Source organism: Trachemys scripta, chromosome 11 (genome assembly GCF_013100865.1).
Source record: "Trachemys scripta elegans isolate TJP31775 chromosome 11, CAS_Tse_1.0, whole genome shotgun sequence".
Taxonomy (NCBI): Eukaryota; Metazoa; Chordata; order Testudines; family Emydidae; genus Trachemys; species Trachemys scripta.
This window is the reverse complement of record NC_048308.1, coordinates 33205054-33225366: the sequence shown is the minus strand read 5'-3', so window position 1 is coordinate 33225366 and position 20313 is coordinate 33205054. Positions and strand designations below refer to the sequence as shown.

Here is a 20313-nt window from a genome sequence, read left to right as displayed (position 1 = left end):
CACTTAACAAACCAAAAGGCTCTCTATGGAGCCTAATCAGGTTTATCTCTAAACAGGAGAGAGGGGCAGGTCAAATAGTGCTTGTGACTTTTAGGCAGAGCCCATACCACCAAGCAAAACACCTGTGCCCAACCCCCCTCCCCCCCTCTCTTCACTGGGATATGCCATCCAAACCTCATGCTTAGAGCATGCAGTTCAGTTGAGGGTGACCAGTGCTTAATTTGTAATGAGAGGGGTGCCGGGGCTCAAGCAAGTTTGTTACTTTCAGTGGCAAGCCCAGAGGTGCCAGGGCTCTGAACTGCCAAGCCTAGAGGTGCGGGGGCTCAGCCCTGGCAAGCCCTAGCACAAATTAAGCACTGAGGGAGACCCCCTCATTCAGGCAGGCTACGTACAGTTCTGCTGCCCTTTACTCATACAATAAGTATAACATTTCATGACCCCCAAATTCAATACTAAAGTGATTTGTAACCCAACACCAGCTAAAACGGATCAGTTGGGCAGCACTGGCTCTGGCTGCTAGATACCTAGGCAGAGTAGGTGTGTTCATGTAAATACAGTCTGGTCCTGAAGCCTTTCCACCCACCCTTGGCTCATCTCTAGCTGTCAGGGGAGAACTCATTCAGACCTTGCTTACAAATCATAATTTGAAATCATTATGTAGGCCAATATAGCTGAAAAAACATGTGCCGACCTTGTCATAAATAACAGCTGTATTAGGAAGCTAGTCTTTGTTTATACTCTTCAAACCCATTATGCTTTCTCAGGTACAAGTATTTTCTCACTCCAGAACAATTGTGGGGAACTCCTTGCAGAGACTTCCTTCCATGAATCCCTCCCAATAAGTTTTATTACAGCTATTTGAATTGATCTAATGTAGAAACAAAGTTGGGAAAACGTTTATAATGGGGGAGAGTATCATTCTCCTTTTAATATAAAAACCAGTTCAGATCTTTTTTTGGTTAGTTCTTTCTAGTATATTTTTAGTAAATACACAGACTGCATCATGTAGTATAACATTTAAGATACGATCATACTATTATTGTAACCAAGGTCAAAGCTCTCATTGACTTGAACCGCATCATCTTTAGGCTTTTCTTATGTTACATACTATTTCAAATAGTAGATTTTTCCTTAGAAGAATGAACGCACATTTTAAAAGGCAGTCTCCCCACTGTTTTCTTTTTTCCAAAAATGTGCTTTTAAAATGTCACAAATATACTATTTTTGTCCTATTTTTTGAGTAATAGATTTATATACAATGTCAAAAATGGGGGAAAAAAGTAAGTAAAGTATGAAATGTTATGTTGGAATTCAATGGTTATTAGGAATATATTGTGTCAGACAATTTTAGAAATAGCAGCTCTATTTCTTTTCAAATGAAAACTGATCCTTAGTTCACAAAGTATTCTCAATTGCTGGTCATCTAATCCATAAGAATTTGACATAATATTTATCCAATATAGTAGGACAAAAGTGCAGGTTTTACCAATTATACAAAAATATTGCACTGGCATTTTTTTCATGAGAAGAAAAATTAGTTGCATTACTTAGTTGATCTGTGGCTATCCTGCCAGTTCCTGATGGATGCACTAGTCACCTTCATTTTCTTTTTGAAAAGCTGAAAGGAATACATACTCCAAATATGTATCTGTTGTACCTTAATATAGACAAATGCTATTCATACCATACCATATTGCCATTCAACTACATCTCGTAAGAATAAAATGCAGTACAAGCTTTATTACCTCTAGAATGTACTTCCATGATTCATGCAATTCCTTTTCTACAGACCATACATGGACACTGCTTGCTATGGATGTTATTCTGAAAAGGTCTGACCTTTTCTCCAAAAGGGAAACCCTAAAAGTCAGCTGGAAAGGTGATATAAACTGTTTTTAAGGAATCTGACTAAAAATATCAACCTGCATTGAAAGCATTTATTTATGTTTGTCTGAGAACTAGTTAGTCATTAAAAATAAATGCTGATGCATCCATAGGATTGGTTGTGGTAGTAGGTAAACATAGACACGATCATGTACATGGAATGAGGAATAAGGCATGGTAAAAGTGTTCTGTTACATTTCATGCTAACTAGCATCTAGTTTCATAAGGTTTCATAAAGTCATTCTGTGTATAAAACCCAAGTGCATATATAGCATGACACATAACTGTGTCATGCCCATTGTTTAAAAAAAATTACGTAAGATAACTTATAAATGATAAATTGTAGTGTTTTTAAGAGCTGAGGGTCTGATTAGATTGGTTAAAGTGAGGATGGGTGTAAGGAACCAATTTGAAAGTTTCCCTACTCACCTCTAGTGTACCTAACTTCTGGCCTGCAACCACCATTATACTTTAATCTTGGGCCTTTTCTCAGCAAAAATTGCTACTTAAACTAACTCTTATTCAAAGTTAGTGATGAGAACATATGTCTGTTAGGCTGAAAGCCATTTTTCAATTTGTATTCTGGTCCCCAGAGGTGAAAGACTAGTGCATTAATTTGGGAACTTTACATAAAAGCACTCAAATTGACATACCAATGGTGTCTGTACATGGATACATCTGGAGGCAGTGTTTTTTTTCTTGGAATATTTTGTCTTCCTATCCATAAGGACAATTGGAAAAATGGAATTATTTAAAGATGTATAAACCCCTGAGCACCCTTTTTATTTCAGTATGAAACTACTTTGTCTAAAGGCCTGACTGAACAGGGAAGTCTTGTTCTGCTTCTTGAAGCTCACAAAATCCAGGCTCTGGTATATTGCCAGAAGGAATGAGTTTGTTGTGGGCACTAACTATATTCAGATCTGCGTTCTGCTGGGCCTGGGCAGTTCAACCCAGAAATCTACAGCAAGAATAGCTCACAAACTGCGACCACTGAGACTTGAGGCAGGAAACGAGGTAATTCCAACCAGGATGGAATGGAGATTAGTGTGCTTTTGTCCTAATCTAATATTGTCTTCTAGCTCTTTGTCATTAAAAGTGTGAAGTATTACAGCAGCCCAAATAATACATCCATGCTGGTTACAGAGCTACTGTAATGTCTGATTACTGAAGTGCTCGGCTTACTACTCTGGTTATTGAAGTACTGCTAAACCTACTCCACTTGTAGAGGGCGTTTTATGTGAGTGTGACGTTTTTCCATAACTGCTAAGTCTTTCCATAACTTCCCATAGGTGTATATCGGGAACTGTCTTGCATGGAGAAGAATCAGAATTAAAAACTGTTCAATAGCAGTATTGGATGGTTGATAAAGTTCCTTCCTAGCACTTTCTATGGGATAATACAGCTAATGCTGCTAGGAATTTTTACACCATAGGAGAATTGCAGCTGAAATAAGGAGGAGGATAAATATTGTTGGTGTTTTTTATTTTTGGCCCAGGTGATTATTACTGACCACTGTGCTGCATGCAGAAAAGTGCAAGCACTTTAAGGATACATCTACACTGCAACTGGGAGCATACATCCCAGCTCAGAAAGACAGATAGGTGATAGCGAGCCAGTGGTAGTGCAGGTGGTAGCTCAGGCTAGTTGCCTGAGTATATACACGGGGGGCGGGGGGTTGTGTGGGAGTTTGGGAAGATTTGTATCAAGCGGCTAGCCTGAGCTGCTTGCCTGTGCTATCACTGGCTATATCCTGATTTATTTATTTATTGATTGAGCACTGGCTCAAGCAGAGCTAGTGTGTGATTGTCTTCCTGAGCTGGGAAGTATGCTCCCAGCTGTAGTGTAGACATTCCCTAAATGAAGGATGAAAACCACTATTATTTATTATGGAGTCGTTTAAGGGCCAATCAAGAATGGGACCTATTGTGCTAGGTACAAACACAGAGTAATACACTGTCCCTGCCTCAAAGAGCTTATCTAAATACATAAGACAGACATAGGGTCGGGGAAGGGGTATAATGCACAAACCACCTACATAGCTGAACATCTGCAATTTGAATGTTTATGATCTTATTAGCCTAATGCTGTGGAAGGCAGCCAATGGCAGGGAGCAGCCATGTCTGTTGTCCTGGGCTGCTTTGTAATAAAACTGGGGGAAATAAAACTGTTTGCTTATGTTCCTCTACCCAGAGGGGGACTAAGATGAAAATGAGGTCAGGTGGCATAGCCTAATAGGTAAGGCACTGCTCTGGCTGATAGGAGACCTGGGTTCTGTTCTTGGTTCTACCACTAACTTTGTGTAACCTTTGGTAAATCACTTCACCGCTCGGTGCCTCAGTTTCCCCTTCCATTCTTTGTGTGTCTGACTAACTTAGACTGCCAGCTTTTCAGGGCAGGACCTGTCGTATGTACGTATAGCATTTAGCACAATGGGGCCCCAGTCTCAGTTGAGGCCTCTGTCTGCTGCTATCATTTTAAGCTGTAATGGACAGATCCTAGACATGACCACTAGGACAAGCATCCAATATGCAGATGGCTTTGATGTGAAGAGTAGGGAGAGGGATCAAAATAGTCAAAGCTGACCTTCAGGTTATGAGCCTGAGTGACAGTGAACAGAAGGAGTGAAGAGCTGTTTGGGAAGGGAGGTAAAGGTTTATTTTGGTGGTGGTTAAATTTTAAGCTGATTGAGAGAGAACCCTAAAGGAGATGACAGAGACCAGATATGATTCAGATTGAATGGAGGGAGACAAGTTTGTGGCCTTGCCTTCTCTATGTATTGAAATGGCTATCCTTTGAGCAGGGGAGAGAAATAGTTGACAACTAATTTAACATGCACATACAGATTATTTAAAAATTATTTCAGCCAATAGCCATGTTTGTTTACGAATATGCAATAAGGTACTTTTTTTAATTGTTAGCCATTTCAAAGGAATAATCGTAAAACAAAACCTAGCAGGAAAAAACAGTGTCTTCGTTTTCCCACAGTCTTTGTAAAAATCCCGTTCCAGCCTTTTGCTTTTTCTAACATGTGCATGCTAAATATTTTTATCATGTGACAAAATATTGTGTATTGGGTTCAGTTGCTGTATGCTAGTCACTCAATGACACTCTGGTCTCTACACTTGCTGTGGCTTTTTCAGATGATTTTTAGTTACAGAATTCACAATGATCTAATGTGACTTGTATGGCAAAATGTAACACAGCTCATTTGAAATTTGTGTGTGTCTGGGAGAAGTCATAAATGTGTGGGTTTTTTTCCAAGTCTTTAAATCTCAATGGTGTAATGCATTCTTTCATTACTTCTTAGCTGGGGTGGTTTGACAAGCTTTAGTGGCACAATTAATGTTCCACTCCACCCCCTCTCCCTCTTCAGTTCTTTGATATGTTTTTCAGTTTCTTCTTGACTTCTTTGAACATCTAACATTCTTCATATAGTAACCAAGGAAATTGGCAGTGTTTAGTGCTCTTCTCTGCTCATAATCCTTTCCTTTTGGCAGAAATCCCTTGGAAGAAAACTGATTTCTCATCAATTGGGAAAAGTGCTTGGCCATTTCCTAGCCATACTACTTTAGTCTCCTATGAAAAAATTAGGCTTCCAGTAAGTCAGAACTTAACCTTCAGACTCTGTTATCTAGCCTGGAAGTGTATCAAGAGGCTTTGCTGAATAATTATTTCTGCTAGGAGTAAATTTCTTACTTAGTAGACATGATTCTGCATAGCTGTATATAAAGGAATAAATGTAGCATACATACAGCACAAAAGGAATTGCTTAGGCTTTTTATGCTAAAACTGAAGTATTTCCCATACCCATAACTAAGATTCTATGTGCAGCTTTGAGATTATTCTGATCTATATAAATATCCAGTTACTTATTGAGGTAGTTGAACTTTTTATAAAATCTACACACACTAACTTGCCGGGAAGAATTCAACACAATGTACTGAATCATTCATCAGGTTTAGACTGGTCTTCCCCTTTCCAGTATTGACACTAATGTGTCTCTCTTGCTTTTTTTTCTACTTATAAGCCTCCAGTCCTTCTTTGTCTCCCTCTCTTCACACAAGCATGCTCTGGTCTCCCCCAGGTGCCTGTCCAAATATCAACCCTTTTCCCTTATTTCTTTCACCTCTAAGCACACCCTGTGCCTTCTACAACCATTGCCCTGAATTCCTGTTCTCCAACTCCATTCTGAATTCCCTCTGATCTGGCATCTGCCTTCTCCTCTTCACTGAAACTGCTCTTGCCAAGTCTCTAAAGACCAGATCTCAGGGCCTCTACTCTATCCTTGCCGCCTTTGACCTTTGTGCTGTTCTTGACATTATTGATCATACTGTCCTTGAAATCTTGCCTTTCTTTGGCTTTCATATTTGTCCCTCCGATCTACTGACCGGCCAACCAATGTCCGGTTACTGTGCGTGGGGAAGGCGAAGAGGTGCCAGGTCATCACCTGCATCAGCCCTACTCAGCCAGGACCACCTCCTACCTGTGTCTGGTGGCAGGAGCTCCCAGCCCTAGCTCAGCAGGCGAGTCCCTCTTGACTCGGGCGGGAGAGTGGGAGGGAAAAGCAGTGAGTGGGATGAGGGGGGAGGACTCTGGGGAAGAGTGGGGGGCAGGGGCAGGTCCTTGGGGAGGATGTGGAGGGGCAGGAGAGGTTCTGGCACTCCTGCTGGAGTGTCCATTTTTAAAATTATTATGAAGTTGGCAACCCTAGTGAGTCATCCTCCCATTTTCTGTGAGATCAGCTACGTCTGACTGATGTAATTATAACAACATAATCCCAGTGTAGACTCCGCTATGTTGATAGTGCTTAGGGCTTCCATTGACATAGCAACTTTGTTTAAGTAGGTGGTGGTCCTACACCAACAGAAAAACCCCTTCTGATGGGTGTAAGCTGCATCTACACTACAGGCCTATGCCTGCATAGCTATGCCAGAAGAGTCTCCATAGTACAGACTTAAACATATTCTGGGCAAAACTGAACTCCTTACCTAGTCTATTCTTCTAGACTGGCACCTCCCACCTCACCCCATTTTGTCACCTTTAGCAACTCTAATATCCTTTTATCATTTAAGCCTGAAATTTGGGTGTCTTCTTTGAGTTCTTCTTTTCCCTTGCTGTGCACAGTCATGCTATGTCCAAAACTTCCTGCTTCCTCTGTAAAATCCCATCTTTTTGTTTCCATATTAGTAAAACTCTTATTCCAGCCCTCATCTCAAGTGTTGACAATGTTAACCACCTCCTGTCTGGCTTTCCTGACACGCACCTTGCCCCCCCTCCATTCTATACTAAATAATCTTTTTTGTCTGTTCACCAATAATGGACTTTCCTCTTTCTTCACTACATAACATTCAAACTTCTTAGCCTTGCTTTCAAGGCCTTCCACAACTCAGCCATTCGTTATGTATCCATGTTTGTCACTTATTTCATCATCTCCATCCCCCAACCTTGAATACCCTATTTGTCTACTGCCGCAGACATTGTCACATTTGTTGTCCTTTAGGCATGGAATTCCTTCTGTAACCACAAGACAGTATCTTTATTCCCTACCCCCCATTTTTTTTGTCTTGTTTCAAGTTCGTTAGATGTTGCCCCAGAGATATTTCAGTCTTCCTGTTTGAGCTAGATATTTTAGAAAAAACAAAGGGTCCTTCAGGCTTGACCACAGTACAAATAATAATCCATGGGAGATGTGGCATACATTTGTGCCAGGTCAAAGGAAAAATTTGCCTGGACAATGTAGGCTACTATCAGAGAATAATGCTATAACAAGCAGACAAATTATCAACTTTTAAATTTAAAGTTGAAGTTTAAAGACTTCTCATCTTTGTTCCCCCATCTATGTTCTTTCTCTAATGAGCTCCAGGAGGATAAACTGATATTAATATTGGCATTTTTACCTTGAAGCCTGTATGTTATAGTTCAGCCTAGATTTTCTGTATAAAATTGCTGCCCAGAAAGAACAATCTGCTCTTCTTACTGAATAGCAGGATCTGCTGCAGGATGAGTGCAGGGCAGTCTTGCTCTCCAACAGCCCCCTCCCCGAGCCTCCTACATCCTTGGGGCGGGAAAGGTGGGGGGTCCCCTAATTCCCCTAGTGCATAAGGCTCCCAAATTCTTTAATCCAGCCTTGAATGTGTCAGTAACGGATTTACTTTATGTAAGAACACCGAATTCTATTGCTGTCTGACAAGCGAAGAATATGTTGGATAGTTAAATACAAAGCACCATTTAAATATTGGTGACACTTGACATAAACAAGAACAAGGAATTCAAATGTATGGCTGATGACCTCCTGCCCTTAACTTCACTGACCACAGCAAACAAAATGAGAAGTATATGGTGTTAGCTTGATTTTTGGAACTCCTTTCTTTCCCTCATTTTCATAGGTGACTTTTTTTTTTGTAAGTGTACCTGTATGTGGGTGCTTCTTAATGTATTCCTAATTTAGGAGAAGAACTGTGAGTGCAGTGTGAGCCCCTGCTTCCCATAGCCTGGGACTCAGGAGACAATCCCTGCTCTGGCACAGACTTGCTATATGATTTTTGCGCAAGTCACTTAGTGTCTTGATGCCTCAGTTTCCCCCATCTGCAACATGGCAATAATAATTCCCTAGCACGAGTGCGATGAGCACAAATTTATACGTGCTTGTGATGTACACAGATACTAGGGTAAAGGAGCCCATATTGGTGCTATGGTAATACAAATAATTAATAATACCTAATTAGCTTAGAATAGGGAGAAAGAAATCTGTTATGCTCACACTTTCCTTCTTTTTTTTACATGACTGCATAAGGTAGTTTCTGAGAGTTTTCTCTCTCTACACCTGCTCTTTGTGGGTAAATGCTAGAGGATTTGGGGGGCGGAGAAATCCCTAAACTCCCTAGATTGGCATTCCACCACACCCAGGAAACCTACCTGGTGATGAAGACGCTATATGGTGGGCAGGTGGAATCCTGCCTGTTGGTGGATAGGCTAACACTAGCCTTTTAAAAATATCTGGGTGTCCTTAACTGTTTTGCGAAATTTTCCCATTTCTAATGGAATTCTCTGTGATGGTGATGGGAATATTGTTGGGAGTTGTAAAATGTTTCAGAATGCCTCCATTGTAGTGCAGTATGCTACAACTCTCATTACCCTACTCTGCCAGCCTCAATAAGCAAACCTTTCAGACTAGATGAGGAGACAGTTGGGAGCTAGAGAACAAATGCTCCAGGCAAACAGCCTGCTAGTTAACTATAAGATAGTGGGTTATTGATGATCATACCTGGTTCTGACATACAATAATTATCTATTTAATACATGACTGAAACTGTAAAATAAGTACAAAATGTCCAAAGTTCTATTCATAGGGCAAAAAAAGAAAAAAAATTGTTGTAGTGATGACCTAAAGTTAAGCACCTAAATCTATATAAATGTGGACTGGTTTTCAGAGGTGTTGATCTGTGGTTATCAATGGGTGTTCAGAGATGCTCAGTGTCTTCTGAAAATCGGGTCATTGATTTAAGTGCCTAAATATGGATTTCAGTGCCTAGGTTTAGACACTCAAACTCTTTAGGACCGAGAGTGTGTCTTTCTGTATGTTTGTATAGTCTCTGCATACTGAGGCCCTCCTACTGTATTGTAACACAAATAATGCAGTCTGAATAGAATACCAATAGGATTTAGTTTTCAGACCTGATTGTAGGATTTGCAAGACTCCTCCAACAAATCCATGAAGTTCACAGTTGCAGGCCTTGGTCTGCTAGGAGACTTCTCAGCATGACAGATTGGGAGAAACAGGGGACAAAAAATCCCCTGCTCTGGTTACCTTTATGCTTCCTTCCCCTCTGCTGCTCCCTCTTCATTTCAAGCAGTTACTGCTCTCCTATGGTAATGATATTTCAAAATAATTCACACCATATTCATTTCCACCTTAAATAGAAGTCAACCATGATTTGAGAATCTGAATAAGATGACTAAGGAAACAAATATAATCCAAATAATATTTATACTGTGACACATCTGGGTTTATCTTTTGGCACAAATGCTTTCACGAGTCTATTTCAATGTTCAAAATGATAAAAATAAATAAAAAATGATGACAAATAAATTGATCAATTCCCCCATCCCACCCTTCAAGCAATGTAACCACTTAATAATGCCTGTTGCACTAGAGGTGGTGCCTTCCCTTTATGCACAAACACTTATCTGAGCTGAAGTAGAAACTCTTCCACTTTAAGAACCTATGTCTGTCTACGCTGAACTAAAAAACCTGTGCACCAACCAGTCTCAGAGCCTAAGTTAATTAACTCATGCTTGCAGGGCTTTGGCTGCATGGCTAAAATTTAGAGTGTAGATGTTTGGGCTCAGGCTGGAGCCTGGGCTATGAGACCTCTACCTTCACGGGATTTCAGGGCCTGGGCTCTAGCCCAAATGTTTACACTGTGATTATTAGCCACACAGCCTGAGGCCCTCAAGCCTGAGTCAACTGACCTGGGCTAGCCACAGCCATGCTGTGAAGCTTCTATTGCATGTAGACGTATAAGTACCAGAGTCTGGGGCCCACTTTTAAAATGTCCTACTGTGCTGACTTATAGCTTTATACCTGCCAGGTGCTTAAAATACGTAAAGGAAGCAGCCTTTGTTTTCCTTATGTTTCTGTTTCTCGTCACTGTCTTGGCAGGTGTTAGGAGACAGGAAATGGATAGAGAGTGAAGATGGCGGTCTAGGTTCAGGAAAGATATAGCAAAAATAGAGACAGACATTCCCTTAGGCAGGTACCTCATAGGTTGTAGATCGGGGAGGTCAGTGTGGTCACATTCTTGGCCATGACTTTATTCTCATTTTACTTCTAGAGAGCATTTCCCTTCTCCATGCTTCTGGCAAGAAAGAAATGTATAGCTCTACATTTTAAGGAAAGGCAGCGTCTCCGCTCTTTCAGCCTCTTTCAGGTGGCTCTATTCTTGGAGACCTTTGAAACAAATAAATTCTTAAGAAATTTGCCTTGGACTTCTCTCAAATGCATGTACCCAGACGATGCATATGGTACAGCTTTTTCTTAATTAAAAAGAAAACAAAAGGTCACTCTAACTTGATGAGACTTACCCTGTCACACTTACTTCATCAAACTGTAACAAAAGTTCAGAAAAATTCTTATGCTACAAGCAGTCAGTTGTCTCCCAGCAAAATTTGAATCTTTTGCAAGGAGCAGAACTAAATGGCACAGTGTAGCTATGTTTTTACAAGGTATCACATGTCATAGCTGAGAGTAGGGGGTAATTGGCTGTCTTAGACTTAGGCAGGATGTATTCACCTACACTAAGAAAGTGAGGAGACTTAGAATATAAACTCTACTTAAAAAACTTTTTTTTGTTTTGTTTTGCCTCAGCTGTAATGTTATGGTCCAAGGCTTCCCTTGTCAAATGGCCTCAGTCAGTTCATTATCAGGATGTGTGTTACAGTCTTCAGTATTTTTAAAAGCCAATTTCTATATGTTCAGAAGTAATACAGAGATTAGTCCTCCGCACTGCAACGCTTACACAAGTTTTTCTTTTAAAATGGCTAACAAAGGCCTCCACATACACCGTGTGTGTGCATATTCTTGCTATAAAGTGACATTACATGACTCCTGACTTGATGTATATCTAAAGGAATCTCGATATGCAAGGTACATACTTGCAGTATCATCTAGGAGACAAGTTTCTGGAATGGGAGTCATATCTAGCTCTGCAACCAAAATGTTGTGTTACTGTGAGTAAGTCAGTTTGCTCTGTTTCTCTTCCACAGTTTGTCTTCTCTGCTTAGACAGTAAGCTCTTTAGGATAGGACCCACTGCAATGGGACACCAAACTTAGACCTGGTCCACACTAAGCCCCCAGTTCGAACTAAGATACGCAACTTCAGCTATGTGAATAACGTAGCTGAAGTCGAAGCATCTTAGTTCGAACTTAAAGGTACTTACCGCGGGTCCACACGTGGCAGGCAGGCTCCCCCGTCGACTCCGCCTACTCCTCTCGCGGAGCAGGATTACCGGCATCGACTAGCACTTCCGGGATCGATTTATCGTGTCTAGACAAGACGCGATAAATCGATCCAGAAGATCGATTGCTTGCCGCTGAACCAGCGGGTAAGTATAGATGTGCCCTTAGTTGGAGCTTCTGGGTGCTATATTAATGTATACGATGAATAATACCTGTGTATCTTGAACAGTTAACATAGTCACTTTTTTTTTTCTAGGACTGGTAAGTGCTTCTTTGCTAAGTTGTTCCAATCTCCTATGACCTTTGGAATGATTCCGGTCTCTGCAATGCATAAATCTAGCCCCAACACCTACAGGGACAGAAGCTGGGATGTCATTGGGGGGGGGGTGGAAACAGTTAATGAGAATCTGACACACATCCAAGACACTTTTAAGGAACTAACTCCATCGCTAACAAACAATCTCAACTACCCTTCAGGCATCATTCCCTTATGTTAAGGCACCTCTTTCCAATTGTATTGTAAGAATTGCCATTTAACCTGCCATGCAAGCTCACAGTGACCTAGGGTGACCAGATAGCAAGTGTGAAAAATTGGGACGGGGGTGAGGGGTAATAGGTGCCTATATAAGACAGTCCTATATATCAGGACTGTCCCTATAACGTCAGGGCACCTGGTCACCCTACAGTGACCTTGCATTCGGGCTGCTCTCCTGGCCTATATCCCCTGAAAGTCTCCATTTGGATTTGCTATCTCCTAGCCTTTCACTGGTTAAGTGAGATGAGATTCAGAGAAGGGTGAAGCAAATGTTTAAGGGATGCAGGATTGCATCATGAAGAAAAGCTTTAAAAGGAGCCAAATATATGTAGCTCATTTAAATTACAACATAAGGGAGTACGAAGACATGATAACTTGGTGTGTCAACCTGAGAGGACCAGATGAGTTATGCACACTAGCATGATAAAAGGGTATCTAGATACGTTTTCTCCCAGTGTAATAAAAGACTTTCAAGTTGAATATCGAGAACAACTTCATAATGCTGAGGTCTCTGTCATGGACTTCCAAGGGAAGTGAGACACTTAGTAAGACAGCAATTTGTCTACTTCAGAGTTGTCTCAAGCTACTAGAAAATATATACACTTGGGAAAAAGCTCTGTACTGGTGGGAGATATTAATGAAATGATCTACAATTTATTTGTTCTCTACCTTTCAATGATTTTAAAATAGCTTTAGGATTAAAATACTCTGCCCAGAACAAACAAAACTCAAGCTAATAAAAATAAAGGGCTCAGTTTCAGATTGTGCCATTTTACTGGACTTCAGAAGATCTAAAAGACCTTTTTTTAATGTGCATATTTTTCCTGCACCTACTTGATATGTTGACCGGTCCATCATTTTTTATAATTAAACGCAAAACACTTATGTTCATTCAGTGATAATGTTGAGATTCTAATACCACAATGAAGTAAATGAGAGCCCAGGCTGTTGCCAGTGTCTTCTATATTTTTCATTGCTTATTTTTGTTCTCTTTAAAAATGGAAAAATAAAAATAAAGGCAAATGCAAAATACGGTGCTGTATTAGTTCAGTTTCAAGGTTCTGTTATAACTGCATGCAAATTGAGAAATTCAAAAATGTTTCCTGAATACCAGGAACTCTTCCATGTTGGTTTTTAATTGGAGCAGTAGGTGCACAGCACTTCAGAAAATAAAGCAATAGCAAATTTAATCAATTCCATCTGATTGGCTGTAGTTTGGTCCTTCAAAGAAATGAAACAAAACAAATTGCATCTGAATTGACTTCTGTATGCATTTGGAATTCATCTTTTGGCTGGGTGCAAGCATGAGCAATTTCAACTCAAACCTTCACTTCTTCCAAAAAGCTATATGGTATTTAAATAATACACATTTCCCCATTTTCAGAAGGGTGGATCTTTACTGAAATTTTCAAGTCAACAACTCCTCATTGCTGAAGATTACCAGAAAATTACAAATTTTATATAAAGAATGTAATACGATAGGAAGAAACTTGGAAGTTGTAAGGACAGAAGATAAGCAAATAAATCTGTCTACTTATGCTATGCTCCTTCCTACAATATTTTGAACTACTCCCTAGTTGTTCATAGACCCTGGCAATCTTTCACATGTATCATTTTTGTTCAAGTGCATATTTTTAATTCTACTTCCATTCCCTTGTGTCTCAATCCTTTTTTCATGCCCTGATTCTTGCTTGTCAAAATTCAAACAGTCTTGTGGCATCTATCCTTTCCATTCCCTACAGAATTACATACATCTCAAATTAGCTCACCTCTCTTTGTCTAATTTCTTCCAACAAATTCAGACCTGGTTTCACTAACCTTTCTGTATAGCTCATTCTCAGGATCCTTGAATTGTACCATTCATCATCTGCAGCACCATCCTTGTCTCATATTAATGTGGCGATCCAGTTACTAGAAGGGGACATGGAAGCTTTCTGCTTTTGTTGTATTTCATGTTACACTTTTAGGTTCTTGTCTCAGTCATCAGGTTTGGAGATGAATAAGTTGTCTGGGCTGATTTAACTAATGCTGTGCAATTTTAAATGTATGGGCACTTTAGCTTTCCCTGTTTATACTCCTTGTTTTTGCAGGTAATTAAAGTATACAGTGAGGATGACACTAGCAGAGCTTTGGAAGTGCCAAGTGATGTAACGGCCAGAGATGTATGCCAGCTATTAATACTGAAGAATCATTACATAGATGACCACAGCTGGACACTGTTTGAACACCTTTCTCACATAGGTCTAGGTAAGATTGCCTTGTTCATGGCATAAAAAAGGTATCCTAGCTGCTTGTGGGGTTTTTGTTTTGTTTTCCTATAATTTTCCTACATATAAGACTAGGAAGATATTAAAACTCATTCTTCTGTTTTCCCCATTTTTTTTTCTGGTGCAGAGTCATAAGGCATGCTCTTTCACTGATCCTAAATTACCTTGATCTGAATCTGAAGCAGGGGTCTTGGGGACATAGATTCTTAACACTTATGATAAATGGCTTTTAGTTCTTTCCTCCTTTTTTGGGGGACAGTTTTCCCCCCTTTTACTTTCTTGACTTGCTCCTGTTTACCTCTAGCAAAAGAGCTGGGCCAGTATTCCAGTGCAAATAGTAGCTGTGCAACTCCAACACAACCAGCTGAAATTTTTGAGAGGGCGTAGTCGATGAATATCTCATACAAAGGACAGAAGAGCTTTCGTATTTCATACTTTTATGTGGACAGTGGGCGTCTATCCCTCTAAATTACATCTTTCTATTGAAGTAGACTTGTCAACATCCTACTGCAATACAGTCAATTAGCTTGGTGAGGTTTTGATTTAAACTCCAGAGAAATTGACCTACATTTTTTAAACTTCCCCCCACAATCTACATATTAAATACAAAAGAAGCCTACATAAAAACAACTAAGCTTAAGATTTTAAGCCCACAAAAATCAAGATATTCATACTTCCGCTTCAACAGCTATATTTGCCTTGTTGGTATTGTGTTGTCATATAAAGTGTAAATGTTTCTGCCTTATTTATGTGTAATGTGACAGATACCAGGTTTTGTGTGTTTAGGTAACCACTGTAATGTTGTGTTGTTGTAGTGGTCTCTATATTTTGCCAAAGAATTAGTGTAGATGTCTTCTCCCAGAAGACAGCAACTTAAAAGTTACTTACTCAGACAGTCTAAATACCATTTTCAGTATAAAAAGTAGGACAATATCTTGTGACTTTTTTTTTTTTAATTTGTTTGTTTGGAGAGCTATAGTGGGGAAATTTTACTATAAATCAAGTCATAGACTCATAGACTCTAAGGTCAGAAGGGACCATTATGATCATCTAGTCTGACCTCCTGCATGATGCGGGCCACAAAAGCTGACCCACCCACTCCTGGAAGAATTCTCTCCCTTGACTCAGCTGTTAAAGTCCCCAAATCATGATTTAAAGTCTTCAAATCGCTAAGAATCCTCCAGCAAGCGACCCCTGCCCCATGCTGCGGAGGAAGGCGAAAAACCTCCAGGGTCTCTGCCAATCTACCCTGGAGGAAAATTCCTTCCCGACCCCAAACATGGCGATCAGCTGAACCCCGAGCATGCGGGCAAGATTCTCTAGCCAGACCCTCTGGAAAAAGTTCTCTGTAGTAACTTTTAATATCCCATCATTGACCATTGTTGCTAATTACCAGCGATGGCACGTTATTGACCTATTGACTAAAATCACTGTATCCCATCAAACCATCCCCTCCATAAACTTATCAAGCCTAATCTTAAAGCCAGAGAGGTCTTTCGCCCCCACTGTTTCCCTCGGAAGGCTGTTCCAAAACTTCACCCCTCTGATGGTTAGAAACCTTCGTCTAATTTCAAGCCTAAACTTCCCGACGGCCAGTTTATATCCATTCGTTCTCGTGTCCACATTAGTACTGAGCTGAAATAATTCCTCTCCCTCTCTGGTATTTATCCCTCTGATATATTTAAAGAGAGCAATCATATCCCACCTCAGCCTTCTTTTGGTTAAGGTAAATAAACTGAGCTCCTCGGGTCTCCTTTCATACGACAGATTTTCCATTCCTCGGATCATCCTAGTGGCCCTCCTCTGTACCCGGTTTGATTTCATCCTTTTTAAACATGGGAGACCAGAACTGCACACAGTACTCCAAATGAGGTCTCACCAGTGCCTTGTATAACGGAACCAGCACCTCCTTATCCCTACTAGAAATACCTCGCCTAATGCATCCCAAGAGCGCATTAGCTTTTTTTTCATGGCCACGTCACATTGCCGACTCAGTCATCCTGCGATCAACCAGGACTCCGAAGTCCTTCTGCTCTTCCATTACTTCCAACCGATGCATCCCTAGCTTATAACTAAAATTCTTGTTATTTATCCCTAAGTGCATAACCTTACACTTCTCACTATTAAATTTCATCCAATTACTATTACTCCAGTTTACAAGGTCATCCAAATCTCACTGCAGGATATCCCGATCCTTCTCCGAATTGGCAATACCGCCCAAGTTTGTGTCATCCGCAAACTTTATCAGCCCACTCCCACATTTGGTTCCGAGGTCATAAAACAACTGTTACCCACCCACCCCCATCAGCAGATATGAAATCACCTGGATTCAATTTGTAACTAAAAGAATAGTCAATAATGCTATAGTATTTGCCCAGCATAATGAAATTTTCTTCTCCCTATGTGGCATGGAGACACCATAATGACTGCCAGTGTAGGAGTATGGCTAGAGAACGGCGGGGAGGCATTGCTGGAATGTTTTTGCATCTACAGCTTCTAGAAGACTCTTGTGATGTGAGGTAAATTTAAAGCCATCTGCAGGCTGTTCTACCACATGAAGGGAACTGTACTGATACCTAGCAGTTCCAGGACTGGGGCCACCTTGGTCACCTCTGTGTTTTGTGCTGATTGCTCCTTGTTGCACCACAGAGTCTGGCCCAATCACAGAAGATTAGGGTTGGAAGAGACCTCAGGAGGTCACGTAGGCCAACCCTCGGCTCAAAGCAGGACCAACACCAACTAAATCATCCCAGCCAGGGCTTTGTCAAGCTGGGCCTTAAAAACCTCTAAGGATGGAGATTCCACCACCTCCCACTGGTAACCCATTCCAGTCCTTCACCACCCTCCTAGTGAAATAGTGTTTCCTCCTATCCAACCTAGACCTCCCTCACTGCAACTTGAGACCATTGGTCTTTTTTCTGTCCTCTGCCACCAGTGAGAACAGCTGAGCTCCATCCTCTTTGGAACCCCCCTTCAGGTAGTTGAAGGCTGCTATCGAATCCCCCCCCTCAGCCTCTCCTCGTAAGTCATGTGCCCCAGCACCTTGATCATTTTCATTGCCCTCCGCTGGACTCTCTCCAATTTGTCCACATCCTTTCTGTCGTGGGGGGCTCAAAACTCGATGCAATATTCCAGATGTGGCCTCACCAGTGCTGAATAGAGGGGAATAATCACTTCTCTCGATTAGCTGGCAGCGCTCCTACTAATGCAGCCCAATATGCCGTTAGCCTTCTTGGCAACAAGGGCACACTGCTGATTCGTATCCAGTTTCTCATCCACTGTAATCCCCAGGTCCTCTTCTGTAGAACTGCTGCTTAGCCAGTCAGTCCCCAGACTGTAGCAGTGCATGGGATTCTTTCGTCCTAAGGCAGGACTCTGCACTTGTCCTTATTGAACCTCATCAGTTTCCTTTTGGCCCAATCCTCCAATTTGTCCAGGTCACTCTGGACCCTATCCCTACCCTCCAGCATATCTTCCTCTTCCCCCAGCTTAGTGTCATCCGCGAACAATGTGTGTTTATGTAAAACGATACCCAACTGTGTCGCTTAGAGTGTATTATTACCCGACCTTTTGGTCTCCTTGTGGGTTAGCATAAGCAGGCAGAATCCCTGGAATGATGACACAGTCACAAACTCAGTAACAATAAAATGTGTGTTTTAGTATTGGAAGAGCGAACAAAAGCAGCTCCCTTCCGGCTTCTGGTGCTACTGACTTCAAGCCCTTTTTCTTTCCCCATCAGGAAGCATACTGTCTGACTGTGCTGTCAGGGGTCCTTCCCTTCCCTTCTGGGAGGAGCCACACCCTGTATAGGCTGTCTGTGCACATGCCACACACACAGACCCAGCCAGAACATACTGTATTATGTTTAACAGCAGTATTTTAAAGATGAACCACAAAGCTAAAATTGTTTTTGCCCTTTACTGCTCTTTTATGGTGTATAAAGACAGCCGCAAATATTTTTGAAAAAAAGTTTTCTCCTTTGTAACATTTCAAAGATATTTCTAACTTTTTACCCTGACTGCATCAGTTGTAAGATGCTTCCAGCTCAGAGAATAAGGTCAGAGTTAAAACTGGGTCAGGACTGTACATTGACTAAATGTGCTATCGGGAGAAAGCTAGGGATACTATTGCCTAAAGCTATTGTATAAATAATAGAAGTATTTTCTCTCTTTATCAAGAAGACTGGTGTTTAAAATAAAGAAGAAAGTTAGTTAAAAGCATTAAGGAAAACAAAAATGAATTATAAACCTAAAGAAGTGACTCTGCAATGGTTCCTGGCCATCTGTCACAGTTATTGATACAATACATATTTTGTCATGTAATTGGAACCCTTCAATCCTAATGATATTAGTTGTTGCTGAAATATCAGTCTTTTAGTTGTCACTTTTCTTAAGATATTTGAGCAAGGGGCTAGTATGGGAATTTTTAAACCTCTATGAAGTACTATGTTGAGACATGTCCATTCCTTCTAGAAAATGAGATTGAGACCATCAAGTTGTTTCACTTAGGGGTACAAACTCTTCCAGTAGTAACTACTGAGCTCTGCTGAATGTGAACCAGCACTAAGGCACTGCATTCCCTAACCAATCCTCTGAGATGTCTGGTTCTCCTTCAGGTGTAATTTTAGTTAGAGACTATATTTCCCTTTTTTAGTGAGTCTGCCTTCTTCAGGCTGATGTTAGAGACTAACAACGTACCAGTAGGTATGGAGATTAGTTCTCTTTCAGGATGCCTCCTCCTTCTGTAATACTTAATAGTTAAACCAACTCTGTTTGTTCTTATTCTTATTTATTCTTATTCTTATTTATTATTATGACACAAATTTAGACCCTTTTTAGGTGTGTGATATATTCACAAACTGATCTTCTTTCTTGTAAGCAAATGAATTCACTATTTGTAAGTACTATACTAGATGAATAACTTTCAGATTGTGGTTTGAACAGTTTGGTTGACTGGTTGCTATGTATTGTACTGTTGTGTGATTTATCCACTAAGACAGACACACACCACATTTTTTTTCTTCTTTCAACTCCCTGGGTGAATGACTGAAGCACTTGAAACAGGAAATAGCCAAAAGCTCATTTCCAGTAAAACATTTTTTGTATGAAGAATAATAATTGTTAAAATTCCTGAATCTGTCATGGACACAAACATTTTCACTAATCTACAACAGCTATTCAAATACTTGTGATTTTTTTTGACCCCATGAATCAGAGTGAACTGAACATGGTGCTTTTTATTTGCAAATAAAGCCACAAGTCAGCTGTTATTTATATAAAAATGACATTAATTATCACCAAAGTCATTGGAATATGCTCTCATCTGTGTACATATATTTGAGTAGCTACTTGCACATTCAGATGGATATGTACCCTGAAAGGGGATGTGTTTACCAGAAATTATTTCAGAATCCGGTAGACCTCATAAATTTTTTAACAATTTTTAAACAGTGTTTTTTTTTACCTTTGTCATGGACAGCAAATACTAAAATATATTTGGTTATGCTTTTCTCAAATGTTTAACCTACAATTCCTTCTCTAACAATTACGCTTATCACAGGTGTGTGGGATTTTTTTTTTTAATATCCACTGGATGTCACTATTGTTCTTCATATACAGGTACTGGACCAGATTTATTTTAGCAGAATAAAAGGTAGCACTTGACT

At 40.4% G+C, this 20313-nt stretch overlaps 1 protein-coding gene across 2 annotated transcripts in view; it reads left to right on the top strand.

Moving 5' to 3' along the window:
- Nucleotides 1–20313, top strand: part of GRB14 (growth factor receptor bound protein 14) — a 93894-nt gene that overhangs the window by 33978 nt on the left and 39603 nt on the right. For both annotated transcript variants that reach the window (XM_034786366.1, XM_034786367.1), the window contains one exon: nt 14472–14628. In XM_034786366.1, the coding sequence (XP_034642257.1) occupies nt 14472–14628 (157 nt within the window). The remainder of the gene's footprint in view (nt 1–14471; nt 14629–20313) is intronic.